The sequence below is a fragment of the Sciurus vulgaris genome (assembly GCF_902686455.1).
Source record: "Sciurus vulgaris genome assembly, chromosome: 10".
In the NCBI taxonomy this organism is placed as follows: Eukaryota; Metazoa; Chordata; class Mammalia; order Rodentia; family Sciuridae; genus Sciurus; species Sciurus vulgaris.
The window spans coordinates 1,150,851-1,164,603 of NC_136470.1; the positions used below are offsets into that span (position 1 = coordinate 1,150,851).

At 58.8% G+C, this 13,753-nt stretch overlaps 1 protein-coding gene across 11 annotated transcripts in view; it reads right to left on the bottom strand.

Moving 5' to 3' along the window:
* The window catches only part of ADARB1 (adenosine deaminase RNA specific B1), a 105,444-nt gene that overhangs the window by 19,654 nt on the left and 72,037 nt on the right, over positions 1-13,753 (bottom strand). For 10 of the 11 annotated variants that reach the window (XM_079100749.1, XM_079100745.1, XM_079100742.1 and 7 more), the window contains 4 exons: positions 11,426-11,540; positions 9,674-9,842; positions 9,019-9,194; positions 7,822-7,990 (listed from right to left, as the gene is read on the bottom strand). In XM_079100749.1, coding sequence (XP_078956875.1) covers positions 7,822-7,990; positions 9,019-9,194; positions 9,674-9,842; positions 11,426-11,540 — 629 coding nt within the window. The remainder of the gene's footprint in view (positions 1-7,821; positions 7,991-9,018; positions 9,195-9,673; positions 9,843-11,425; positions 11,541-13,753) is intronic. The other variant, XM_079100743.1, reaches the window with a different exon arrangement.

Here is a 13,753-nt window from a genome sequence, read left to right on the forward strand (position 1 = left end):
CCATCTCACTACAGTGACTCACTCACTCACACCCTGCTTACAGCAGCTCGATTCACAGCCAGACTATGGACCCTCCCTTGGTGTCCCCAGTGATGAATGAATAAAGAAACTGTGGTACACACAATGGCGTTTTACTCAGCAATGAAAAAGAATTAAATTATGTCTTCTGCAGAAAAATGGAGAGTATTATCTTAAGCAAAAGAAGCCAGACTAAGAAGGTCAAGGGTCAACATTTGTCCTCCTTTGTGGAAGTGCCGGGGAGGGACACTGGCCTTAGTGCACTGTTTTACTGTGTGAGTGTTTGAAAATGTTTAATCACAATGCACCAACAGGAAAACAGGAATAAATATGGAAAAGGGGAAGAAGTCACAAGTACAGTTAGAAAATGCCCTCAGACAGATGGAGAAGAATCACAACATGCCAAATCCACAGGATGCAGTAAGCTGGCTCGGAGCGAAGTTAGGGCAGCCACCGTGCGTGCCTGGAGTCCACACTCCAACTCAGCCACCTACAGGACCAGCAAAACAACAAGCTCAGCCAAGTCTAGCAGGAAGAACTGAGGGCAGAGAGAAAATAGAGAGGAGAAGCAACAGAAGAACATCAAGGAGACTGAGAGTTGCCTTTCATAAAAATACCAACAAAATTGACGAACTCTAAGCTGTAATAACTAAGAGAATGTAGAGAAGGCTCAAAAAATCAGAAATGCAAGAAGAAAATTAAAACCACTGCTGCAGAATGGAAAGAACTGTAAGAGAACACCATGAAACATGGACCCCAACCAGGGAATGACCTAAGAAATGGAGGAATTCCCAGACAATGCAACCTACCACGCCTATATCAGGAAGAAACCAAAACCCAAACAGACCGTTAAGGAGGAGAGAGAACATTCCGAGTAAACACCTCCCTGTAAAGGAAAAGCTTGGGACCAGCCAGCTTCACTGCAGAATGCTACCAGACCTAGCAGCACCCATCCTACCAACATTCTTTCCAAAAATTTAAGAGGAAGACTCACTTCCAAGCTCACCCAGCATCACGCTGGAATCGACGCCAGCCCAGGACACAACAAGAAAAACAAACTACAGATCAACATGTACGATGACTGTTAGTGCAGAGATCCTCCACCAAACACTAGCAAGTCAAATTCAATAGCATGTTGAAAGGGTCTTAGACCAAGAGCTGGAGGAATTTATCCCTGGTAGTCACGGGTGGTCCACCATGAAACATCCACCAGTGCAGTCAGCCACAGCAGCAGAACGAGGCACAGAAGCCACTTGGTCCTCTGGAGTGGTGCAGAGAGCGCTGGAGAGGATTCAACACCATGCCCTGACACACAACTCAGGATAGGCTAGGCGTATGGGGATCGATGGTGCGCCAGGGGGAAGGGTCCATGGTGAGCTAGGTGTAAGGAGTCCATTATAGGCTAGGTGTAAGGAGTCCATGATGGGCTAGGTGTAAGGTCCATGGTGGGCTAGGTGTAAGGGGTCCATGGTGAGCTAGGTGTAAGGGGTCCATGGTGAGCTAGGTGTAAGGGTCCATGATGGGCTAGGTGTAAGGTGTCCATGGTGAGCTAGGTGTAAGGGGTCCATGGTGAGCTAGGTGTAAGGAGGTCCATGGTGAGCTAGGTGTAAGGGGTCCATGATGAGCTAGGTGTAAGGTGTCCATGGTGAGCTAGGTGTAAGGGGTCCATGGTGAGCTAGGTGTAAGGGGTCCATGGTGAGCTAGGTGTAAGGGTCCATGATGGGCTAGGTGTAAGGGGTCCATGGTGGGCTAGGTGTAAGGGGTCCATGGTGAGCTAGGTGTAAGGGGTCCATGGTGAGCTAGGTGTAAGGGGTCCATGGTGAGCTAGGTGTAAGGGGTCCATGGTGAGCTAGGTGTAAGGGGTCCATGGTGAGCTAGGTGTAAGGGTCCATGATGGGCTAGGTGTAAGGTGTCCATGGTGAGCTAGGTGTAAGGGGTCCATGGTGAGCTAGGTGTAAGGGGTCCATGGTGAGCTAGGTGTAAGGGTCCATGATGGGCTAGGTGTAAGGGGTCCATGGTGGGCTAGGTGTAAGGGGTCCATGGTGAGCTAGGTGTAAGGGGTCCATGGTGAGCTAGGTGTAAGGGGTCCATGGTGAGCTAGGTGTAAGGAGGTCCATGGTGAGCTAGGTGTAAGGAGGTCCAGGGTGAGCTAGGTGTAAGGAGGTCCATGGTGAGCTAGGTGTAAGGGGTCCATGATGAGCTAGGTGTAAGGAGGTCCATGGTGAGCTAGGTGTAAGGGGTCCATGGTGAGCTAGGTGTAAGGAGGTCCATGGTGAGCTAGGTGTAAGGGGTCCATGGTGAGCTAGGTGTAAGGAGGTCCATGGTGAGCTAGGTGTAAGGGGTCCATGGTGAGCTAGGTGTAAGGGGTCCATGGTGAGCTAGGTGTAAGGGGTCCATGGTGAGCTAGGTGTAAGGAGGTCCATGGTGAGCTAGGTGTAAGGGGTCCATGGTGAGCTAGGTGTAAGGAGGTCCATGGTGAGCTAGGTGTAAGGGGTCCGTGATGGGCTAGGTGTAAGGAGGTCCATGGTGAGCTAGGTGTAAGGGGTCCGTGATGGGCTAGGTGTAAGGAGGTCCATGGTGAGCTAGGTGTAAGGGGTCCATGGTGAGCTAGGTGTAAGGGGTCCATGGTGAGCTAGGTGTAAGGGGTCCATGGTGAGCTAGGTGTAAGGAGGTCCATGGTGAGCTAGGTGTAAGGGGTCCGTGGTGAGCTAGGTGTAAGTGGTCCATGGTGAGCTAGGTGTAAGGAGGTCCATGGTGAGCTAGGTGTAAGGGATCCATGGTGAGCTAGGTGTAAGGAGGTCCATGGTGAGCTAGGTGTAAGGGGTCCATGGTGAGCTGAGCTAGGTGTAAGGGGTCCATGGTGAGCTAGGTGTAAGGGGTCCATGGTCCACTAGGTGTAAGGGGTCCATGGTGAGGTAAGTGTAAGGGGTCCAAGGTGAGCTAGGTGTAAGGAGGTCCATGGTGAGCTAGGTGTAAGGGGTCCGTGATGGGCTAGGTGTAAGGGGTCCATGGTGAGCTAGGTGTAAGGGGTCCATGGTGAGCTAGGTGTAAGGGGTCCATGGTGAGCTAGGTGTAAGGGGTCCATGGTGAGCTAGGTGTAAGGAGGTCCATGGTGAGCTAGGTGTAAGGGGTCCGTGGTGAGCTAGGCGTAAGTGGTCCATGGTGAGCTAGGTGTAAGGAGGTCCATGGTGAGCTAGGTGTAAGGGATCCATGGTGAGCTAGGTGTAAGGAGGTCCATGGTGAGCTAGGTGTAAGGGGTCCATGGTGAGCTGAGCTAGGTGTAAGGGGTCCATGGTGAGCTAGGTGTAAGGGGTCCATGGTCCACTAGGTGTAAGGGGTCCATGGTGAGGTAGGTGTAAGGGGTCCAAGGTGAGCTAGGTGTAAGGGGTCCATGGTGAGCTAGGTGTAATGGGTCCATGGTAGTGAGTCCAGGCAGTGTGGGCTGTAGGTGGGGGGAGGCAAAGGAACCCACACATCCCTCAGGAGGTAGCGGGGTCGAGCCTGGGCAGTGATGAGCAGGTAGGAGCAGGGTGGAACACCAGGCACACCAGCTCTCAGCAACCTAAACAGAAAACAATGATGGCACGGTCTGTCTCCAAGTGCACACCTACCAGCAGTGGACACGGGCAGCCATGGCACAATGGTACATGCTGAGCAACCATGTTATCAGACATTAGAGAAGTGGGTACTTCAGGTGTCCAGGTTAGGGACCTGCAGTGTACAGAATGGGGACCTGAAGACTCCAGGTTAGGGACCTGCACTGTACAGCATGGGGACCTCAGTCTCCAGGTTAGCGACCAGCACTGAGCAGCATGGAAACCTCATGTCTCCAGGTTAGGGACCTGCACTGTACAGCATGGAGACCTCATGTCTCCTGGTTAGGGTCCTGCACTGTACAGCATGGGGACCTCAAGTCTACAGGTTAGGGACCTGCACTGTACAGCATGGAAACCTCATGTCTCCAGGTTAGGGACCTGCACTGTACAGCATGGGGAACTCAAGTCTACAGGTTAGGGACCTGCACTGAGCAGCATGGGTACCTCATGTCTACAGGTTAGGGACCTGCACTGTACAGCATGGGGACCTCGGTCTCCAGGTTAGGGACCTGCACTGTACATCATGGGGACCTCAGGTCTCCAAGTTGGGAACCTAAGTCTCCAGGTTAGGGACCTGCACTGTACAGCATGGGGACCTCAGGTCTCCAAGTTGGGAACCTAAGTCTCCAGGCTAGGGACTTGCACTGTACAGCATGGGGACCTCAGTCTCCAGGTTAGGGACCTGCACAGTACAGCATGGGGATCTCAAGTCTACAGGTTAGGGACTGCACTGTACAGAATGGGGACCTCGGTCTCCAGGTTAGGAATCTGCACTGTACAGCATGAGAACCTCAGTCTCCTGGTTAGGGATCTGCACAGTACAGCATGGGGATCTCAAGTCTACAGGTTAGGGATCAGCACTGAGCAGCATGGGGACCTCATGTCTCCAGGTTAGGGACCTGCACTGTACAGCATGGGGACCTCGGTCTCCAGGTTAGGGACCTGCACTGTACATCATGGGGACCTCAGGTCTCCAAGTTGGGGACCTAAGTCTCCAGGTTAGGGACCTGCACTGTACAGCATGGGGCCCTCAGTCTCCAGGCTAGGGACCTGCACTGTACAGCATGGGGATCTCAAGTCTACAGGTTAGGGACCTACACTGTACAGCATGGGGACCTCGGTCTCCAGGTTAGGGACCTGCACTGTACATCATGGGGACCTCAGGTCTCCAAGTTGGGGACCTAAGTCTCCAGGTTAGGGACCTGCACTGTACAGCACGGGGACCTCAGTCTACAGGTTAGGGACCTGCACTGTACAGCATGAGAACCTCAGTCTCCTGGTTAGGGATCTGCACAGTACAGCATGGGGATCTCAAGTCTACAGGTTAGGGATCAGCACTGAGCAGCATGGGGACCTCATGTCTCCAGGTTAGGGACCTGCACTGTACAGCATGGGGACCTCGGTCTCCTGGTTAGGGACCTGAACTGTACATCATGGGGACCTCAGGTCTCCAGGTTGGGGACCTGCACTGTACATCATGGGGACCTCAGTCCCCTGGTTAGGTACCTGCACTGTACAGCATGGGCACCTCAGGTCTCCAGGTTGGGCACTTGCACTGTACAGCACGGGGACCTCATGTCTCCAGGTTAGGGACCTGCACTGTACATCAGGGGACCTCAGTCTCCAGGGTAGGTACCTGCAGTGTACAGCACAGGGACCTCAGTCTCCTGGTTAGGGACCTGCAGTGTACAGCACAGGGACCTCAGTCTCCTGGTTAGGGACCTGCACTGTACAGCACGGGGACCTCAGTCTCCTGGTTAGGGACCTGCACTGTACAGTACGGGAACCTCTGTCTCCTGGTTAGGGACCTGCACTGTACAGCACGGGGACCTCAGTCTCCTGGTTAGGGACCTGCACTGTACAGCACGGGGACCTCAGACTCCTGGTTAGGGATCTGCACTGTACATCAGGGGACCTCAGTCTCCAGGTTAGGGACCTACACTGTACAGCACGGGGACCTCAGTCTCCTGGTTAGGGTCCTGCACTGTACATCAGGGGACCTCAGTCTCCAGGTTAGGGACCTGCACTGTACATCAGGGGACCTCAGTCTCCAGGTTAGAGACCTGCACTGTACAGCATGGGGACCTCAGTTGCCTGGTTTGGGACCTGTACTGTACAGCATGGGGACTTCAATCTCCTGGTTAGGGACCTGCACTATACAGCATGGGGACCTCAGTCTCCAGGTTAGGGACCTGCACTGTACAGCATGGGGACCTCAGTCTACAGGTTAGGGACCTGCACTGTACAGCATGGGGACCTCAGTTGCCTGGTTAGGGACCTGCACTGTACAGCATGGGGACCTCAGGTCTCCAGGTTGGGGATCTGCACTGTACAGCTGGGGCCCTCAGGTCTCCAGGTTGGGGACTTGCACTGTACAGCACGGGGACCTCAGTCTCCAGGTTAGGGACCTGCACTGTACAGCATGGGGACCTCAGTCTCCAGGTTAGGGACCTGCACTGTACAGCACGGGGACCTCAGTCTACAGGTTAGGGACCTGCACTGTACAGCATGGGGACCTCAGTCTCCTGCTTAGGGACCTGCACTGTACAGCATGGGGACCTCAGTCTCCTGGTTAGGGACCTGCACTGTACATCAGGGGACCTCAGTCTCCAGGTTAGGGACCTACACTGTACAGCACGGGGACCTCAGTCTCCTGGTTAGGGTCCTGCACTGTACATCAGGGGACCTCAGTCTCCAGGTTAGGGACCTGCACTGTACATCAGGGGACCTCAGTCTCCAGGTTAGAGACCTGCACTGTACAGCATGGGGACCTCAGTTGCCTGGTTTGGGACCTGTACTGTACAGCATGGGGACTTCAGTCTCCTGGTTAGGGACCTGCACTATACAGCATGGGGACCTCAGTCTCCAGGTTAGGGACCTGCACTGTACAGCATGGGGACCTCAGTCTACAGGTTAGGGACCTGCACTGTACAGCATGGGGACCTCAGTCTCCAGGTTAGAGACCTGCACTGTACAGCATGGGGACCTCAGTTGCCTGGTTAGGGACCTGCACTGTACAGCATGGGGACCTCAGGTCTCCAGGTTGGGGATCTGCACTGTACAGCTGGGGCCCTCAGGTCTCCAGGTTGGGGACTTGCACTGTACAGCACGGGGACCTCAGTCTCCAGGTTAGGGACCTGCACTGTACAGCATGGGGACCTCAGTCTCCAGGTTAGGGACCTGCACTGTACAGCACGGGGACCTCAGTCTACAGGTTAGGGACCTGCACTGTACAGCATGGGGACCTCAGTCTCCTGGTTAGGGACCTGCACTGTACAGCATGGGGACCTCAGTCTCCTGGTTAGGGACCTGCACTGTACAGCATGGGGACCTCAGTCTCCTGGTTAGGGACCTGCACTGTACAGCATGGGGACCTCAGTCTCCAGGTTAGGGACCTGCAGTGGTAATACGTGCAGATATCCCCCGTCCCACAGTATCTGAGCCCTGCCACACATCTGACCAAGCACTGCCTATAACGGCTACTCCACTCCAGGAGGATGGCCAATATTTATGACTACTCGAGCCCAGGACTGGAGGCTCCCCTGCCCCCTTCCACAGTAGCGACGTATGAGGCTCACAGACAGCTGGACATGGGCGTGTTTTGTCCTCCTGTGGGTCAGTGTGAGTATGGGTTCCAGGCTCCGTGTGTGGCGTGCCCCAGAGCGGTCATGACAGGCTCAACACCCATCTCCCATGAAGGAGACAAAGTTGTGTCGATGTGCACAGAAATCACATGTGGGATGTGGGAGCTTTGGGCTGGGCAGTGTGGCTTGGGCCACCAAGGTCCTGTGTGCACCTAGGAGGCCCCATGGCTCCCAGGTCTCCCTGGTCAGTCGCCATGTGGCCCTGCTCCTGGCTGGACCCACTGAGCCCTGGTCAGGAGCTCTGAGCCTTGAACGCCTGCCTGCAGGGGCGTGATGCATCAGTCAGGTGGGAGTCTGAGTGTAAGAGCAGGCCCCTCTGCTGCTGAGGGTCCTGAGCTGTCCTTGGGAGTGGGTGGTTCCAGATGTTGCCTGCAGCGCGTCAACCCATCAGCCACCCAGGCGCCTGGTACGAGAGTGAGGAGGGCAGAGCGTCCTGGGCAGAGGCAGCCTCTCCCTCTGCTGGCCCTGGACAGCCACAGTCCTTCAGAGGACACGGGAGCACCCACGTCAGGCATGGGGACAGCAGACAGGCGGGAAGCAGTGAGCAGCCCTGGTGGCCTTACCGTGCGATCTTGTCGCTGCAGGACATGGTCAGCAGCCTCTCTCCCTGGAGCACCCCGTCCCACGTCTGGATGCTGGCATTCGACCGCACGGGGATGGTCCCCTCACCAGACTCAATTTTTGTCCGCAGCTGTCCCCTCGCCTTGCGGTTTGGGTGTCTATCTGCTGGTTCTGAGAGAGAAAGCAAGTTCAAACCCACAGGTGGAGAACCAGCTGCTGGACGGGCTGCAGGCACACCTAAGGCTACAGGATCTGAGCACATGCACATGCATTTACACCACATGCACAAAATACATGCAGTGCAGGTAAGAGAAGCCAAGCGGAGAGGATACGCTTGCTGCAAACCAGGTTCGTGAAAGCGGTCTCCTTGGGGGTCGGGCAAGGGACCCTCCATCTTAAACAATCTCTAGCACAGACAGCGGGCAGAAGAACTGGACAAAGCACTGAGGGCCACTCCCTCAGGGTGAGGGGCGTTTGCCATATCTCACCCCCTGTATTTTAAAAATATTTTTATAGGGCTGCAGCTGTGGCTCAGTCCTCAGCACCACGTAAAAATAAGTAAATAAAATAAAGGTATTGCATCCATCTATAACTAAAAATTTTTAAAAAATATTTCTGTAGGTGGATGCTGGAATACACCCATGATTAGCCCTGGGGCATCCAACGCAGGTGGTCTGACTTTATTTCTCATATTTTAACGGCAGCAACCCTTGGGAGGAGCACGTTGGATTTTATACTCAAGGAAGACAACGTAACAATGTGTAGTGTGCACCGACCAGGCCAGGCTCCAGGGGAGGTGTGAAGGCAAACTGCCCAGCCAGGGCACTGGGCTCGCCTGCAAAGGGGGCGGAGTGGTGGTCACGGTGGCTGCGTGGCACCAGCGTCCACTGCCCCCAAAGGAGCAGCCCTGTGCTTGGGTTACACTCAGTGGGGGAGCGTCCACCAGAAACGTTCAGAGACAGCTCAAGTGTGGATCCGATCGGCCTGACACCTTCACCCGCTCTCACTACTCAGCTAACCAGGAGTCGCATCTTCCTTTCCTCCTTTAGAAAAGGTTCTTTTCGTCCACTAACATTTTCTCGTAGAACTGCTAGCTGGGATGGAGGAGCCCGTGCCTGTACAGCACCTCCGATCGGATCCACACCCAGGGAGATGGGCATGCTGGCTTGCGGTCACCACGGGTAAGTCTCCTTGAGGACCTGCTGGCTGCTGGTCCAGCCTCACACCTTCGAGCACCGGCTCGTGGGGCGAGAATATCCGGGCGTCCCCGCAGGGAGAGGTGCTGATGTACAGGTGGAACTGCACAGCCTCCTTCAGCCGGAAGCCCCCTCGCTCCGACTTCTGGAAGATGGAGCTCTTCTGCTCGTCCTTGCCACTGCAGGACAACGACACGTCACAGGAGGGCCGAGCTGGGGGCCGCAGGGGCAGGACCTCTAGGGAGCTTCTAGCGGGGGGTCCTGAGCACACGTGCGTGGGGGCCAAGGGCCAGGGAGGGCCATGTCATCAGGTGAGGGTGGCTCCTGCCCCCAGGGGTGACTTCCCACGGGAGGACACGCGGCGGGGCCTGCGGGGAAAGGCCAGGCCAGGCCTGGGCCTGGAGCGCAGCCCCTTCTGGAGTTGGGAGGTGTCCTCGTGCCCGCGCTGCACAGAGGGGGACTGCGCAGTCCCACGCAGGCCTGGGGACCCCACCGGGCCAGGGCCAGCAGGGGCGTGTGCCTGCAGCTCTGCACGCCTGTGTCCCTGACTCGCGACTCTCAGACCCAGGGCCACCCACGCTGCCACCTGGAGAACACGAGGAGAGCAGCCAGAGGGCGCCCGGGGCTGACCCAGAGGCCTGGGCAGCTGCGGACTCACTTCAGGTAGAGCTCCAGCTGTGCGTAGAGAAACCTGAGCAAGGACCGCCGGGAAATGATCTCCGCGTGGCAGTCGTTCAGGGCTAGTCCGCGGTCACTCATGTACTCCCCGTTGATGCACTTGGTCCCCGTGGACACGCTGATCACCTTGGCGTCCTTGACGTCTGTGCCTGGAGGACAGGACAGGGGCTGCAGCCGTGCAGGGGGCCCTGGCCGACACACCAGCGCCGGGCCCTCCAGGCCAGCAGCACGTGAGGCACCCTCCGCCTGTGAGCTCACGCTTGCCCGGCCCCTCCCCCAGGACCCTGCCCTTCACCCGGCAGCGCAGTGCACTGGCCCTCCCGGCACTGCCCAGGAGCGCAGCACCGTGGGGGGCCTAGCCGGCCCCGGGGTAAGCTCACAGCAGAATGGCTCAAAGGCACCTGAGGACGGGCAACACAGAAGCGCCCCTCGCCCTGGACCTGTCACTCAGTCACATCGGGAGGAAACTGGCACCAGCCTCGCGAGACAGACCTCGGGCCCTGGAGTTGACCATGCGCGAGGCTGTGGCTCAGTGGTCAGCGCTTGCTACGTGAGGAGCCCTGGGTCCCACCCCCTGCACCAGAAGAGACACCCAGGACATGGGCAGGGGCTGGCGGCCACCTGGCCCTCAGCACCGTGGGTGAGCGGTGCCAGGGTCGGCCACCCTGGAGGACCCTCCTCGGGCAGCTCAGGCTGCTGCCCCACCTCACAGACGGACATTGAAGCCTGGGGTCAATAACTGCTGGAGGGCCTCTGACCCCCAGGCAGGGCCCAGGTCAGCGTTACTGCCCTGCGGGCTTCACCAGTGACTGGCTTTGCCAGACAATCAGAGGAAGCCGCAGAATGTGGGGCGCTGCCTTTTCTCTGGGGACCAGATGTGAGGGGAGCTCACGGGGCACCTCACAAGGGTAGCGTGCAGGCAGGAGGCCCAGGCAAGCTGCTGGGACACACCTGAGAGGAGCCTGGCCGCTAGCAGGCGTGGCCAGCAGCCCCGGACATGACCTCGGCACACGGCTCCTGGACAGCGCGCCGAGCATCCTGGATGCCCGTGGCCTGCAGAGGCTGGTCGCCTCGGGGAGAGGGGGCCACAGTTGCCTGCGCAGAGACCCAGGGGTTTCTCCCTGGCTGGCAGGTGTCAACACAAACACCCTGTCCAGCTCCCTCCTGCCTGGCCTCTGCCTGCGCTGGAGTGTCCAGGCTGGGTGACAGGTGCCAGGAGCAGAGGCCCGGGAACAGGGTCCTCTCCCCGGCCCTGCCCCAGCCAGGGGCCAGGCACTGGCCCAGGATGTGGCTCCTTGTCCTCAGAGTTCCTGGGTAAGGAAGGGCACCAGGTTCGATTCACCAGTGGAAGCTTCTGGAAGGATCAGCCAGGGCTCCCTCCGCCACACAGACCAACCGGAACAGGAAGTGCACCTCAGAGGGCAAGAGCTGGCCTGCCACCTCCAGGGACAGGAGGAGCCGGGGGTGCACGCCCTCTCCTGGGCTGACCTGGGCGTAGGCCCCTCTGCTGTGCTTTGGGCTGGGGTCCTTTGATGCAGGGCCTCTGCCTCCTGAGCACACGCTCTGCCCTGAGCCGCACCCCAGTCCCAAGGCAAAAGGCTCCAGGGCAGTTCTGGCCCTGCACACGGCAAGCACAGTCAATCTGCTGCTAGAGTCACGGGGCTGTCGAAGATACAGCCTTTCCTGTGGGTCACACGGGAAAACAGGAGGATTAAATAGAGGGACAAGCTACCTGTGGTCATGACGACTCCAGCCAGCACTTTCCTGCGCGCGTGAGGCGAGGAGAAGTTGTCCGTCAGGTCACTGAACTTACCCAGGACCAGGCGTGAGACAGCATCTGCCAGCACCTGGGGAGGAGGGAGCTGAGGTCAGGCCCACATGCACCTGGGGGTCAGCACCTCTCCTTGCCAACACATGCTGCCCCTCACACAGGGACACTTGTGCACCACGTCCACCCTGGAGGATCGCTGGACAGGGGAGACAAACGTGTGCTTCCTCCAAAACATTCCTTGAAAACAAGAGCCCAAGGGTCACAGGGGGCTCCAGCTGGGCGTCCTCCAGGCCCCCGTGCCCCCAGCGTCCCACATGTGGGGAAACTGAGGCCCGAGTGCTGCTGCCCACCGCACGCTACCCTGCCTGCTGCCCCCTCGGCCACCCCTGCTTTGCCACAGCACTTTCCGGAGGGAACAGGCTCCTCCTCTGCCCTCCTCCCCAGCACGGGGCTCGGCCACTCAAGGGCTGCATGGTGGGCGCAGCGGCAGCCAGCGAGACAGACGGCAGGGGGAGAGTGGGCTCCAACCAAAGAGCTCCGAGCGAGGCGCAGCCCCTGGATCCAGCGCCTGGGTGCGCGAGCGTAGGCACCGGGCTCGTGGGCCTCGACTGAGATGGGGAAGGGTCAAGTGTGGCACCGGGACGCCTGGCCATAGGGCGCCCTGCTTGGAGGCCAGCGCAGCGGTGGTCCTCAGAGGCCTTGCTCCAGGGCTTCAGATTTATCTTGGAGGAAGTGACAGAGCTTTGGGGAAACCTGCCAGAGGGTGTCGAACCAAGTCTGCCGCATGCCACCAACCTCGCCTGTCCGCACCACCAAATGGCCCTCGCAAACCCCACCCCAGCCTGGCCCTGAACCACTTCCAAAGTGAACGGCTAGGTTGCTCCTCCCAAGGGCCGACGTCCTTGGGCAGGAGGTGTCCCTGTCTCTGCACCAGCAGACACCAGGGAGCCCAGAGCATGAGACAGGGCGGGGTGTGGCCGGACACTCAAGGCCCGCGTGGGCCCAGGGCGCATCAGCGGCACCAGTCTGAGCGCAGGCGAGGGTGCAAGGGCCAACGTGGGGCCAGCGAAGGAGGGCACTCAGGCCCGGGGCGCGGCGGGTGGGTCAGCCAGGAAACCAGCTGCCACTGCCGGAGAACAGCCCAGCTCCCAGTGCCCAGAGGGAGCCAGAGAGCTCAGACCTGTCAGGGGCGGCTGCCTCGTGCTTTGGGCTCCAGAGCAGCTCCCCTGCAACTGGGTGGCTAAGACAGGCCAGGCCACTCAGCAGCCCCAGGGCCTCCTCTCACACCACTCGGGCCCTGCAGGTGGACGAAATACCTCCGCAGACCCCATGGGGCCAACACCTTTGATTCCACAGGCACCCCCCCTGCCTGGGAGAAGGGAAGCCAGAGTCCTACACCAGGGGGGCTTGGCCTGAGTGCTTCCAGGTCACCCCAGGGAAAGAGCAAGGCCCCTGTCCACCCCAGACAGGCGTTCTGAGACCTCCAAAGACAGCGGAGCCCAGCTGTTCACACCGCTGCAGGACCGTCCTGGGAAGGCCCACCAGGTCCTCTGAGGACGCAGGTCCCGTCTGAGCCCCGAGGGCGTCAGGAGACACGGGGAGGGCTGAGCGAGATGCAGGTGGGGTGGGGAGGCCACAGCTCCCAGCCCAAGGTCTGGACCGCAGAGGGTCAGAAGCAAGCTTGGTGCCCGCAGGGCCCAGAGGAAAGCAGTGCCCCTGCCAGCCACGCCCCTCCCGTGGCCGGGCCCCACCCAAGTCCTCCGCCTCCAGGCTACAGGCTTGGTCCTCTCCTCACTGAGGTCCCTGAGGCCCAGCCAGGCCACGCACCCCGGGCACACTTCCTCTGCTTCCCTGAGCTGCCCTGTCTCCCCTCGGGGCCCGGGTGAAGACCCACAGCAGCCGAGTGTGCGGGAGTCCGGAACGGCACCATGGACGGGGAAGACGGCACGCAGACCTTCTGCACCAGGTGGGGACGCCTGAGCAAGCCACAGGCCCAAGAGCGTAAACACCTGGGGAACAGCTGCTGCCAGTTCGTACGACAGCCAGGTCAGAGACTCGGGCACACTATCAGCCGAGGCACAGAGGGAAGCCACGCTTGGCTCACAACCACGTGGGCAGGATGCTCAGGGGCTGTCCCCAACGCTGAGGGGCAGAAGGGAACCAAGTTCCTCCTCCAGCAGGACTCCTGGTCTCAGACTCCAGCTGCAGGAGCACCAAAGAAACCACACACTGGACTCCAGGAGAAAGAAGCCCTCGGTGGCCCTGGTCCAGTGGGTGCACGCTGCCCTC